The sequence below is a fragment of the Oncorhynchus gorbuscha genome, linkage group LG11 (assembly GCF_021184085.1).
Source record: "Oncorhynchus gorbuscha isolate QuinsamMale2020 ecotype Even-year linkage group LG11, OgorEven_v1.0, whole genome shotgun sequence".
NCBI lineage: Eukaryota > Metazoa > Chordata > Actinopteri > Salmoniformes > Salmonidae > Oncorhynchus > Oncorhynchus gorbuscha.
Window position 1 is genome coordinate 83,278,577 of NC_060183.1, and position 14,502 is coordinate 83,293,078.

The 14,502-nt window shown below is 47.8% G+C and overlaps 1 protein-coding gene across 1 annotated transcript in view; it reads left to right on the forward strand.

Moving 5' to 3' along the window:
• The window catches only part of LOC123989561 (methyl-CpG-binding domain protein 2-like), a 104,757-nt gene that overhangs the window by 53,944 nt on the left and 36,311 nt on the right, over positions 1–14,502 (forward strand). The window contains exons 4-5 of the mRNA XM_046290675.1: positions 7,102–7,192; positions 7,438–7,615. Of these exons, the coding sequence (XP_046146631.1) occupies positions 7,102–7,192; positions 7,438–7,615 (269 nt within the window). The remainder of the gene's footprint in view (positions 1–7,101; positions 7,193–7,437; positions 7,616–14,502) is intronic.

The following is a 14,502-nucleotide window of genomic DNA, read 5'->3' on the forward strand; positions in this document are numbered from 1 at the left end:
TGCTGCTGTGTCTGAGGACAGTGAGGGACGTTTAGACTTGCTGCTGTGTCTGAGGACAGTGAGAGACGTTTAGACTTGCGGCTGTGTCTGAGGACAGTGAGGGACGTTGAGGTTAGCTGCTGTGTCTGAGGACAGTGAGGGACGTTGAGGTTAGCTGCTGTGTCTGAGGACAGTGAGGGACGTTTAGACTAGCTGCTGTGTCTGAGGACAGTGAGGGACGTTTAGACTAGCTGCTGTGTCTGAGGACAGTGAGGGACGTTTAGACTTGCTGCTGTGTCTGAGGACAGTGAGGGACGTTTAGACTTGCTGCTGTGTCTGAGGACAGTGAGGGACGTTGAGGTTAGCTGCTGTGTCTGAGGACAGTGAGGGACGTTTAGACTAGCTGCTGTGTCTGAGGACAGTGAGGGACGTTTAGACTTGCTGCTGTGTCTGAGGACAGTGAGGGACGTTTAGACTTGCTGCTGTGTCTGAGGACAGTGAGGGACGTTTAGACTTGCTGCTGTGTCTGAGGACAGTGAGGGACGTTTAGACTTGCTGCTGTGTCTGAGGACAGTGAGGGACGTTTAGACTTGCGGCTGTGTCTGAGGACAGTGAGGGACGTTGAGGTTAGCTGCTGTGTCTGAGGACAGTGAGGGACGTTGAGGTTAGCTGCTGTGTCTGAGGACAGTGAGGGACGTTTAGACTAGCTGCTGTGTCTGAGGACAGTAAGGGGCGTTTAGACTTGCTGCTGTGTCTGAGGACAGTGAGGGACGTTTAGACTTGCTGCTGTGTCTGAGGACAGTGAGGGACGTTGAGGTTAGCTGCTGTGTCTGAGGACAGTGAGGGACGTTTAGGTTAGCTGCTGTGTCTGAGGACAGTGAGGGACGTTTAGGTTAGCTGCTGTGTCTGAGGACAGTGAGGGACGTTTAGACTAGCTGCTGTGTCTGAGGACAGTGAGGGACGTTTAGACTAGCTGCTGTGTCTGAGGACAGTGAGGGACGTTTAGACTTGCTGCTGTGTCTGAGGACAGTGAGGGACGTTTAGACTTGCTGCTGTGTCTGAGGACAGTGAGGGACGTTGAGGTTAGCTGCTGTGTCTGAGGACAGTGAGGGACGTTTAGACTAGCTGCTGTGTCTGAGGACAGTGAGGGACGTTTAGACTTGCTGCTGTGTCTGAGGACAGTGAGGGACGTTTAGACTTGCTGCTGTGTCTGAGGACAGTGAGGGACGTTTAGACTTGCTGCTGTGTCTGAGGACAGTGAGGGACGTTGAGGTTAGCTGCTGTGTCTGAGGACAGTGAGGGACGTTTAGACTTGCTGCTGTGTCTGAGGACAGTGAGGGACGTTGAGGTTAGCTGCTGTGTCTGAGGACAGTGAGGGACATTGAGGTTAGCTGCTGTGTCTGAGGACAGTGAGGGACGTTTAGACTTGCTGCTGTGTCTGAGGACAGTGAGGGACGTTTAGACTTGCTGCTGTGTCTGAGGACAGTGAGGGACGTTTAGACTAGCTGCTGTGTTTGAGGACAATGAGGCACGTTGAGGTTAGCTGATGTGTCTGAGGACAGTGAGGGACGTTTAGGTTAGCTGCTGTGTCTGAGGACAGTGAGGGATGTTTAGACTAGCTGCTGTGTCTGAGGACAGTGAGGGACGTTTAGGTTAGCTGCTGTGTCTGAGGACAGTGAGGGATGTTTAGACTAGCTGCTGTGTCTGAGGATAGTGAGGGACGTTTAGACTAGCTGCTGTGTCTGAGGACAGTGAGGGACGTTTAGACTAGCTGCTGTGTCTGAGGACAGTGAGGGACGTTTAGGTTAGCAGCTGTGTCTGTGGTCTGAGGACAGTGAGGGACGTATAGGTTAGCTGCTGTGTCTGTGGTCTGAGGACAGTGAGGGACGTATAGGTAAGCTGCTGTGTCTGAGGACGTTGAAGGACGTTTAGGTTAGCTGCTGTGTCTGTGGTCTGAGGACAGTGAGGGACGTATAGGTAAGCTGCTGTGTCTGAGGACGTTGAAGGACGTTTAGGTTAGCTGCTGTGTCTGTGGTCTGAGGACAGTGAGGGACGTTTAGGTTAGCTGCTGTCTGTGGTCTGAGGACAGTGAGGGACGTTTAGGTTAGCTGCTGTGTTTGTGGTCTGAGGACAGTGAGGGACGTTTAGACTAGCTGCTGTGTCTGAGGACAGTGAGGGACGTTTAGGTTAGCTGCTGTGTCTGAGGACAGTGAGGGACGTTTAGGTTAGCTGCTTTGTCTGAGGATAGTGAGGGACGTTTAGACTAGCTGCTGTGTCTGAGGACAGTGAGGGACGTTTAGACTAGCTGCTGTGTCTGAGGACAGTGAGGGACGTTTAGGTTAGCTGCTGTGTCTGTGGTCTGAGGACAGTGAGGGACGTATAGGTAAGCTGCTGTGGTCTGAGGACGTTGAAGGACGTTTAGGTTAGCTGCTGTGTTTGTGGTCTGAGGACAGTGAGGGACGTTTAGGTTAGCTGCTGTCTGTGGTCTGAGGACAGTGAGGGACGTTTCGACTAGCTGCTGTGTCTGTGGACAGTGAGGCACGTTTAGGTTAGCTGCTGTGTCTGAGAACCGTGAGGGACGTTTAAGGTTAGCTGCTGTGTCTGAGGACAGTGAGGGACGTTTAGACTAGCTGCTGTGTCTGAGGACAGTGAGGGACGTTTAGGTTAGCTGCTGTGTCTGAGGACAGTGAGGGACGTTTAGGTTAGCTGCTGTGTCTGAGGACAGTGAGGGACGTTTAGGTTAGCTGCTGTGTCTGAGGACAGTGAGGGACGTTTAGGTTAGCTGCCGTGTCTGAGGACAGTGAGGGAAGTTTAGACTAACTACTGTCTATACACACCATCCTATAAATAACTACTGTCTATACACACCATCCTATATAACTACTGTCTATACACACCATCCTATATAACTACTGTCTATACTGTCTATACACACCATCCTATATAACTACTGTCTATACTGTCTATACACACCATCCTATATAACTACTGTCTATATACACCATCCTATATAACTACTGTCTATACTGTCTATACACACCATCCTATATAACTACTGTCTATACTGTCTATACACACCATCCTATATAACTACAGTCTATACTGTCTATACACACCATCCTATATAACTACTGTCTATACACACCATCCTATATAACTACTGTCTATACACACCATCCTATATAACTACTGTCTATACACACCATCCTATATAACTACTGTCTATACACACCATCCTATACAACTACTGTCTATACTGTCTATACACACCATCCTATATAACTACTGTCTATACTGTCTATACACACCACCCTATATAACTACTGTCTATACACACCATCCTATATAACTACTGTCTATACGGTCTAAACACACCATCCTATATAACTACTGTCTATACTGTCTAAACACACCATCCTATATAACTACTGTCTATACACACCATCCTATATAACTACTGTCTATACACACCATCCTATATAACTACTGTCTATACACACCATCCTATATAACTACTGTCTATACTGTCTAAACACACCATCCTATATAACTACTGTCTATACTGTCTAAACACACCATCCTATATAACTACTGTCTATACACACCATCCTATATAACTACTGTCTATACACACCATCCTATATAACTACTGTCTATACACACCATCCTATATAACTACTGTCTATACACACCATCCTATATAACTACTGTCTATACTGTCTACACACACCATCCTATATAACTACTGTCTATACACACCATCCTATATAACTACTGTCTATACACACCATCCTATATAACTACTGTCTATACACACCATCCTATATAACTACTGTCTATACACACCATCCTATATAACTACTGTCTATACACACCATCCTATATAACTACTGTCTATACTGTCTACACACACCATCCTATATAACTACTGTCTATACACACCATCCTATATAACTACTGTCTATACTGTCTATACACACCATCCTATATAACTACTGTCTATACACACCATCCTATATTTCTATATTTATATTCTGGACTCTGACGTTGCTTGTTGTGATCAAATCAAATGTATTTATATAGCCCTTCGTACATCAGCTGATATCTCAAAGTGCTGTACAGAAACCCAGCCTAAACCCCAAACAGCAAACAATGCAGGTGTAGAAGCAGAAGATATTTCTTAACTTCTTTATTTTTACTTCAGGATTATGTGTGTATTGTTTTGTATTGTTCGGTATTATCACTGCACTGTTGGAAGGTAGAAACACAAGCATTTCACTGCACCCGAGATAACATCTGCAGATCGGTGTACGAGCACCAATAAACTTTGATTTGAGTGAATTGGCTCCTAAATGTTTTCAAGACGTGGAGAAAAGAGGAATAGATCGAGGAAGAAGATTCTGCCACTCTAACTGGGGAGAGTATTAGTTTAGGACTAACCAAGGAAGATGGGTGATGGGTCGTTGGTCTGCTGCCATCATGGCCTAATGAAGGGGAGCCATCCCCAACCATGCCAGTCTCCCCCAGCTGCCCCCTGCCGCCCCCTGCCATGCCAGTCTCCCCCAGCTGCCCCCTGCCGCCGTCAGCCATGCCAGTCTCCCCCAGCTGCCCCCAGCCATGCCAGTCTCCCCCAGCTGCCCCCAGCCATGCCAGTCTCCTCCAGCTGCCCCCAGCCATGCCAGTCTCCCCAGCTGCCCCCAGCCATGCCAGTCTCCTCCAGCTGCCCCCAGCCATGCCAATCTCCCCAAGCTGCCCCCAGCCATGCCAGTCTCCTCCAGCTGCCCCCAGCCATGCCAGTCTCCTCCAGCTGCCCCCAGCCATGCCAGTCTCCCCCAGCTGCCCCCTGCCGCCGCCAGCCATGCCAGTCTCCTCCAGCTGCCCCCAGCCATGCCAGTCTCCTCCAGCTGCCCCCAGCCATGCCAGTCTCCCCAGCTGCCCCCTGCCGCCGCCAGCCATGCCAGTCTCCTCCAGCTGCCCCCAGCCATGCCAGTCTCCTCCAGCTGCCCCCAGCCATGCCAGTCTCCCCAGCTGCCCCCAGCCATGCCAGTCTCCTCCAGCTGCCCCCAGCCATGCCAGTCTCCTCCAGCTGCCCCCAGCCATGCCAGTCTCCCCAGCTGCCCCCTGCCGCCGCCAGCCATGCCAGTCTCCTCCAGCTGCCCCCAGCCATGCCAGTCTCCCCCAGCTGCCCCCAGCTGCCCCCTGCCGCCGCCAGCCATGCCAGTCTCCTCCAGCTGCCCCCAGCCATGCCAGTCTCCTCCAGCTGCCCCCTGCCGCCGTCAGCCATGCCAGTCTCCTCCAGCTGCCCCCAGCCATGCCAGCCACACTGATGTGGCTGAGTGTCTCTTTGTGTCTCTTTCGGTCGGTTATCTCGTCTCGCTTCGAAGGCCTTTTGTGTCTTGCTATTTATTCTCTTTTGAACACTTGTTGCTGCTGTGCTAGGATTTATACCCCGAACCTGAATGAACTATAATTGGATAAATACCACATCCTGTTTTCTGGGGGTCCTGGGTCCTCCTCATCTCCTCACACTCTGTTTCCTTTCCTCATCTCCTCACACTCTGTTTCCATTCCTGTTATAATATATAATAATAATAATATATGCCATTTAGCAGACGCTTTTATCCAAAGCGACTTACAGTCATGTGTGCATACATTCTACGTATGGGTGGTCCCGGGGATCGAACCCACTACCCTGGCGTTACAAGCGCCATGCTCTACCAACTGAGCTACACCTGTCTGTTTCCTTTCCTGCTCTCATCACCTGTCTGTTTCCTTTCCTCATCTCCTCACACTCTGTTTCCTTTCCTGTTCTCATCACCTGTCTGTTTCCTTTCCTGCTCTCATCATCTGTCTGTTTCCTTTCCTGCTCTCATCACCTGTCTGTTTCCTTTCCTGTTCTCATCATCCCTCCTCTCCCCATCTCATCACCTGTCTGTTTCCTTTCCTGTTCTCATCACCCCTCTGTTTCCTTTCCTGCTCTCATCACCTGTCTGTTTCCTTTCCTCATCTCCTCACACCCTGTTTCCTTTCCTGTTCTCATCACCTGTCTGTTTCCTTTCCTGCTCTCATCATCCCTCCTCTCCCCATCTCATCACCTGTCTGTTTCCTTTCCTGTTCTCATCACCCCTCTGTTTCCTTTCCTGCTCTCATCACCTGTCTGTTTCCTTTCCTCATCTCCTCACACTCGGTTTCCTTTCCTGTTCTCATCACCCCTCTGTTTCCTTTCCTCATCTCCTCACACTCTGTTTCCTTTCCTGTTCTCATCACCTGTCTGTTTCCTTTCCTGTTCTCATCATCCCTCCTCTCCCCATCTCATCACCTGTCTGTTTCCTTTCCTGTTCTCATCACCCCTCTGTTTCCTTTCCTGCTCTCATCACCTGTCTGTTTCCTTTCCTGTTCTCATCACCTGTCTGTTTCCTTTCCTGCTCTCATCACCTGTCTGTTTCCTTTCCTGTTCTCATCATCCCTCCTCTCCCCATCTCATCACATGTCTGTTTCCTTTCCTGCTCTCATCACCTGTCTGTTTCCTTTCCTGTTCTCATCACCTGTCTGTTTCCTTTCCTGTTCTCATCACCTGTCTCTTTCCTCATCTCACCTGTCTTTCCTGTTTCCTGTTCTCATCACCTTCTGTTTCCTTTCCTGTTCTCATCACCTGTCTGTTTCCTTTCCTCTGTTTTTCCTTTCCTGTTCTCATCATCCCTCTGTTTCCTTTCCTGCTCTCATCACCTGTCTGTTTCCTTTCCTGCTCTCATCACCTGTCTGTTTCCTTTCCTGCTCTCATCATCCCTCCTCTCCCCATCTCATCACATGTCTGTTTCCTTTCCTGCTCTCATCACCTGTCTGTTTCCTTTCCTGTTCTCATCATCCCTCCTCTCCCCATCTCATCACATGTCTGTTTCCTTTCCTGTTCTCATCACCCCTCTGTTTCTTTCCTGCTCTCATCACCCCTCTGTTTCCTTTCCTGCTCTCATCACCTGTCTGTTTCCTTTCCTGTTCTCATCATCCCTCCTCTCCCCATCTCATCACATGTCTGTTTCCTTTCCTGTTCTCATCACCTGTTTCCTTTCCTGCTCTCATCATCCCTCCTCTCCTCATCTCATCACCTGTCTGTTGTGTTTGCAGCTGTTCTGGGAGAAGCGGTTGAAAGGCCTGCGGGTGTCAGCTATCACAGAAGAGGTCCTCAGGAGCATGGAGCTTCCTAAGGGGTTAACAAGTAGGAGCCCTGCCTGTCGTCTCTCTGATTGTGTCTCTGATGTTAATAATAGGCAGTTGTGTATAACCACATTATCTTACAATTATAAATGGTATTTCAACTGTTATTAGGTATCTCTAATCAAATACACTGTGAGATGGAGAACATGGACGTAAAAACAATGAGGTATGTGAGTCTGATCAGAAGGGGTTGATGGGATGTTATGTTCCTGACCGTGTTCCTGTGGCCGTGTCGTCCTCTACCAGGTTTGGGTCCGGACACGTCAGACGAGACGCTCCTATCGGCTATCTCCAGCGCCCTCCACATGAGCTCCTCCCCCATCACGGGCCAGACGACCTCGGCTGCAGAGAAGAACCCGGCTATCTGGCTCAACACGTCGCAGCCCCTGTGTAAAGCCTTCATAGTGACAGACCAGGACATCAGGTAAGGCGCGTCTCTGTGTGTCTGTTTGTGTCACCGAACCAGGATACACCGTAACATGTGAGTGTGAGAGAGACTGACTGACTGACACACACACACACACACACACACACACACACACACACACACACACACACACACACACACACACACACACACACACACACACACACACACACACACACACACACACACACACACACACACACACACACACACACACACACACACACAGCAGGTAGATATGATGTATGTCAAGTACTTCCTTTCCAGGCAGTACTATTTCCCAGGCAGTACTATTTCCCAGGCAGTACTATTTCCCAGGCAGTACTATTTCCCAGGCAGTACTATTTCCCAGGCAGTACTATTTCCCATTTCTACTATGGACCAGTATTGCTATGTTTCTCACCATGTGTCCATACATAACTGTGTACTAGAGGTCTTCATGTGTCCATACATAACTGTGTACTAGAGGTCTTCATGTGTCCATACATAACTGTGTACTAGAGGTCTTCATGTGTCCATACATAACTGTGTACTAGAGGTCTTCATGTGTCCATACATAACTGTGTACTAGAGGTCTTCATGTGTCCATACATAACTGTGTACTAGAGGTCTTCATGTGTCCAGAAAGTTGGACCGGTTCCAGAAAAACCCAAACAGACCCGAGGACCGTCAGACCCGTGCTGAAATGACCCAAACAGACACAAGGACCGTGGTCTCTCTGCTGTTTCCTGAGGTCCACCATCAGCTCCTTGGTTGATGTTGACGTTGAGGGAAGGTTATTTTCCTGCCACCTCCTCCTCCAGGACCCTCACCTCCTCCTCCAGGACACTCACCTCCTCCTCCAGGACACTCACCTCCTCCTCCAGGACCCTCACCTCCTCCTCCAGGACCCTCACCTCCTCCTCCAGGACCCTCACCTCCTCCTCCAGGACCCTCACCTCCTCCTCCAGGACCCTCACCTCCTCCTCCAGGACCCTCACCTCCTCCTCCAGGACCCTCACCTCCTCCTCCAGGACCCTCACCTCCTCCCTGTAGACCGTCTCGTCATTGTTGGTAATCCGGCCTACTACTGTTGTGCCGTCTGCAAACTTGATTGAGTTGGAAGCGTGCATGTCCACGCCGTCATGGTTGAACATGGTGCACAAGAGAGGGCTGAGAACACATCTTTGTGGGGCCCCTGTGTTGAGGATCAGCGAAGTGGAGGTGTTGTTTCCTACCTTCACTACCTGGGGGCGGCCCGTCAGGAAGTCCAGGACCCAGTTGCAGAGGGAGGGTTTCAGACCCAGGGCCCCGAGCTTAATGAACTTGGAGAGTACTATGGTGTTGAATGTTATGCTGTAGTCAATGTAAGTATTGTAAGTATGTCATAATGTAAGAAATAACACACAAAAAAATAAAATACTGCAACCTTTAGGAGCTAGAAGCAGAGGAAGCAGAGTTGTCATGTCTGTCGGTGCCATCTTGCTCAAGTCATTGTTTGTAGGGAAAATACAAACGTTATATTGTGGTATTAAATTACATCACAATATAACAAGTATAAAACGCACCCATCACGCAGTACAAAAAAGAGTGCTCGCAATTTCAACCAATCGCTGCACATTTACCAGCGGTTCAATCAAGCCACTTGTCAACAAACTTCCCCTGCCAGCACACATGTGGACAAAATGCAAAATGTAAGAATTCCAGTAGCATAACCAAGCATTTTTGTCTCACTAAAACCAAGCATTTTTTGGTGCGCAAATTTCACAAGCAATCCCCACAAAATCCTGGAGGGACTGGTTGACTGGTTGACTTGCAGTGAGCTGTGATGTCGCTGTGTCGTGTAGCTAATCAAAATACGTGTCTGTTTGCTAGCTAACTAAGGTAGCTAACTAAGGTAGCTAACTAAGGTAGCTAACTAAAGGTAGCTAACTAAAGGTAGCTAACTGAGGTAGCTAACTAAGGTAGCTAACTAAGGTAGCTAACTAAAGGTAGCTAACTAAAGGTAGCTAACTGAGGTAGCTAACTAAGGTAGCAAACTAAGGTAGCTAACTAAGTTAGCTATCTAAGTTAGCTAGCTCAACAACTACCGGTAGCCATATCTTTTGACAAAATATTTACAATCGGAGATCTTTTGTAACTTGTTAGCAAACACGTGTAACATCAGCAACTGTACATAATTTTACTAGCTAGCTTTGCAATATAATAATGAGGGTTGACATTGGTATGACTGTGGATTCATTTCAATCTCACTAAATTATTGGCATGACGCAAGATATAGTATTCCCAACAGATGTAAACAACAACAAGTTAGCTAGCTACGTTATACTTTACAAACGCTGAGCACAAACAATAATATTTACTGTTGTAAATCTGTAAAACTGAAGCTGGTGTTACTATAACAAATATTTACATTTACATACATTTACATTTAAGTCATTTAGCAGACGCTCTTATCCAGAGCGACTTACAAATTGGTGCATTCACCTTATGACATCCAGTGGAACAGTCACTTTACAATAGTGCATCTAAATCTTAAAGGGGGGAGAGGGAATACTTATCCTATCCTAGGTATTCCTTAAAGAGGTGGGGTTTCAGGTGTCTCCGGAAGGTGGTGATTGACTCCGCTGTCCTGGCGTCGTGAGGGAGTTTGTTCCACCATTGGGGGGCCAGAGCAGCGAACAGTTTTGACTGGGCTGAGCGGGAGCTGTACTTCCTCAGTGGTAGGGAGGCGAGCAGGCCAGAGGTGGATGAACGCAGTGCCCTTGTTTGGGTGTAGGGCCTGATCAGAGCCTGGAGGTACTGAGGTGCCGTTCCCCTCACAGCTCCGTAGGCAAGCACCATGGTCTTGTAGCGGATGCGAGCTTCAACTGGAAGCCAGTGGAGAGAACGGAGGAGCGGGGTGACGTGAGAGAACTTGGGAAGGTTGAACACCAGACGGGCTGCGGCGTTCTGGATGAGTTGAAGGGGTTTAATGGCACAGGCAGGGAGCCCAGCCAACAGCGAGTTGCAGTAATCCAGACGGGAGATGACAAGTGCCTGGATTAGGACCTGCGCCGCTTCCTAGGTGAGGCAGGGTCGTACTCTGCGGATGTTGTAGAGCATGAACCTACAGGAACGGGCCACCGCCTTGATGTTGGTTGAGAACGACAGGGTGTTGTCCAGGATCACACCAAGGTTCTTAGCGCTCTGGGAGGAGGACACAATGGAGTTGTCAACCGTGATGGCGAGATCATGGAACGGGCAGTCCTTCCCCGGGAGGAAGAGCAGCTCCGTCTTGCCGAGGTTCAGCTTGAGGTGGTGATCCGTCATCCACACTGATATGTCTGCCAGACATGCAGAGATGCGATTCGCCACCTGGTCATCAGAAGGGGGAAAGGAGAAGATTAGTTGTGTGTCGTCTGCATAGCAATGATAGGAGAGACCATGTGAGGTTATGACAGAGCCAAGTGACTTGGTGTATAGCGAGAATAGGAGAGGGCCTAGAACAGAGCCCTGGGGGACACCAGTGGTGAGAGCGCGTGGTGAGGAGACAGATTCTCACCACGCCACCTGGTAGGAGCGTCTAAGCATGCCGGATAGACATGGTTGTTACTAGATACTGTCTACCTACCTAGGCACATTGGTACAGTCTGGTCAAAGTGCAAAGGTTGAAGGTTATGCCATATTTCTTTCTATTAGGCTAGATATTGTTGTAAATGTAATCTATGTGAGCCCTCCAACCCTGTTCCTGGAGAGAAACACTCCTGTAGGTTTTAACTCCAACCCTGTTCCTGGAGAGAAACCCTCCTGTAGGTTTTAACTCCAACCCTGTTCCTGGAGAGAAACCGTCCTGTAGGTTTTAACTCCAACCCTGTTCCTGGAGAGAAACCGTCCTGTAGGTTTTAACTCCAACCCTGTTCCTGGAGAGAAACCGTCCTGTAGGTTTTCACTCCAACCGTGTTCCTGGAGAGCTACCGTCCTGTAGGTTTTCACTCCAACCGTGTTCCTGGAGAGCTACTGTCCTGTAGGTTTTCACTCACAGAACATGGTTGGAGACCCCTATTCTATTGTATATGGTCTTATGCTGAGCCGCAATGGATATGTTTACACAGGCAGTCCAATTCTGATCCTTTTTTCACCAATTGATTTTAATCACATAAGATCTTTTTCAGAACTGATCAGATTGGTTAAAAGACCAATAAGTGAAAAATAAGAATAATTGTGCTATCTGTGTAAACGCAGGTATAGTCCTTTATCCGGCTTCAGGACACCGACAATTGTGTTTGGCAAAGGTGGCCTGGGGAAGCAAAGACTCTTTGTGCTTATGGCGATGGTCCTTGTCCTGTCTGTGGTGAACAGCCAGCTTGATAAGACTCTGCCGAAAGTGGTGTCAGGCTTCTTAACCACCAACTGTTTGCTGGCACATCTCCTGGAAAGACATGGTTGAAGGTGTTAGCATTTTACACTTTTTGTGGAAGGGGTCGGTAGGGAAATATGCCTTTGTTGGTAATGGTGTCAACAGAATGGGACCGGCTAGCGTATTTGTTAGGGACAATGAGGGGACATGGCCCCTCAATTGCTCTCATAAACAACAATACATTTACTGACTAAGCACAACCATACCCCCCCTCGCCCTCATCTCAAAGTACTGTCTGTAAACCTCCCCCAGCCCATTGACTGACAGATCATTGTTATCAATAGTAGAAGGGGATGTTTGTAGACAGATTGCTAGCCAGTTGAAACTGTCTAAGAACCAACTAACCAACCATAGGTGATTTATACGCATTCATAACACAAACAGAGTGAGTTAGCTATTTCGACAATTCTAATTTTATAATAAAGTGTTTTCCAGACAAGGGTAGAAGAGATGGTTACCAAATGGAGATACCAAATCAGAATAACATTAGCTAGTTTACGTTGGCTAACATCAACCAACATGTTCACTCTGCTGAATGCAGCTAACGTTAGCTAACGTTACCAGCCTAGCAGTGACTACCATGGCAGAAGCTACATTGATTGACAGTGTGTATACCAAGCGATAGCTCTATATGATTTAACTGATGTCTGATGTCAGAGTTAAATATAGAACTGTAACGTTAGCTTGCTAGCTTTGACCTCTCTAGGGTATGTGGGACGCTAGCGTCCCACCTGGCCAACATCCAGTGAGATTGCAGAGCGCCAAATTCAAACTCATTATAAAACTTCAGAAAACATACAACTATTTTCCATAGGTTTAAATATTAACTTCTTGTGAATCCAACCATGGTGTCAGATTTCAAAAATGCTTTACGGCGAAAGCATACCTTACGATTATTTGAGAACATAGCCAAGCAGACAAATCATTACCAACAGTAACCAGCCAAGTAGAAGAGTTACACAAGTCAGAAATATATATATAAAATTAATTCCTTACCTTTGATGATCTTCATATGTTTGCACTCAGAAGACATTGAAGACATTCATTTATTCAATAAATGTACCTTTTGTCCGATAATGTCTCTGTTTATATCTGAAAAACTCCAATCCAAATTGCATCCGTAAACTTCATAGAAACATGTCAAACGATGTTTATATTCAATCCTCAGGTTGTTTTTAGCCTAAATGATCTATAATATTTCACCCGGACAATAATATCGTCAATATAAAAGGTAAACAAGAAAGGCACTCTCTCTGTTGCGACCATGAAAAAGCTCTGTGACAAGGCAGGGTCCACTCATTCAGACTGCTCTTACTCCCTAATGTTTTCAGAATACAAGCCTGAAACAATTTCTAAAGACTGTTGACATGTAGTGGAAGCCAAAGGAACTGCAATTTGAGTCCTAAGTCAATGGATACTGTAATGGCATTGAATGGAAAACTACAACAACAACAACAACAAACAGTTTTGGAAACTTTAGAGTGTTTTCTATCCAAATCTACTATTTGCATATCCTATCTTCTGGGCCTGGGTAGAAGGCAGTTTAATTTGGGCTTTTCATCCAAAATTGCAAATGCTGCCCACTACCCTAGAGAAGTTATCTACCCAGCTAGTCCAGCTAGGCTAGCAAGCTAGTTAACGCTAGGTTACCTCTAAATGAGAATCATCAGTTTTGTTGTGAAAGGAAAATGGATGGTATCACATCATGGCTCAGCTGTTGACGAGATGGACTGATACTCTATTGTCACCGCATCATTCTTGAAGACCGCAGGCTATTGGCATAATCGGGGTGAGTCTCTGGTTGATAAGTATAACAGTGAAAGGTAACTCACGCTTGTTTGTAATTAGCACAGCCGGAGACCCCCTGTGCTCCCTATATATCCCCTGTGCTCCCTATATATCCCCTGTGCTCCCTATAGATCCCCTGTACTCCCTATAGATCCCCAGTGCTCCCTATATATCCCCTGTGTTCCCTATAGACCCCCTGTGCTCCCTATATATCCCCTGTGCTCCCTATAGACTCTCTGTGCTCCCTATAGATCCCCTGTGCTCCCTATAGACCCCCTGTGTTCCCTATATATCCCCTGTGCTCCCTATAGATCCCCTGTGTTCCCTGTAGATCTCCTGTGCTCCCTATAGATCTCCTGTGCTCCCTATATATCCCCTGTGCTCCCTATATATCCCCCGTGTTCCCTATAGATCCCCGTGTTCCCTATAGATCCCCCGTGTTCCCTATAGATCCCCCGTGTTCCCTATAGACCCCCGTGTTCCCTATAGACCCCCCCCGTGTTCCCTATATATCTCCTGTGCTCCCTATAGACCTCCCGTGTTCCCTATAGACCCCCGTGTTCCCTATAGACCCCCGTGTTCCCTATAGACCCCCCGTGTTCCCTATATATCCCCTGTGCTCCCTATAGACCCCCGTGTTCCCCTATAGACCCCCGTGTTCCCTATAGATCCCCTGTGCTCCCTATAGACCCCCTGTGTTCCCTATAGATCCACTGTG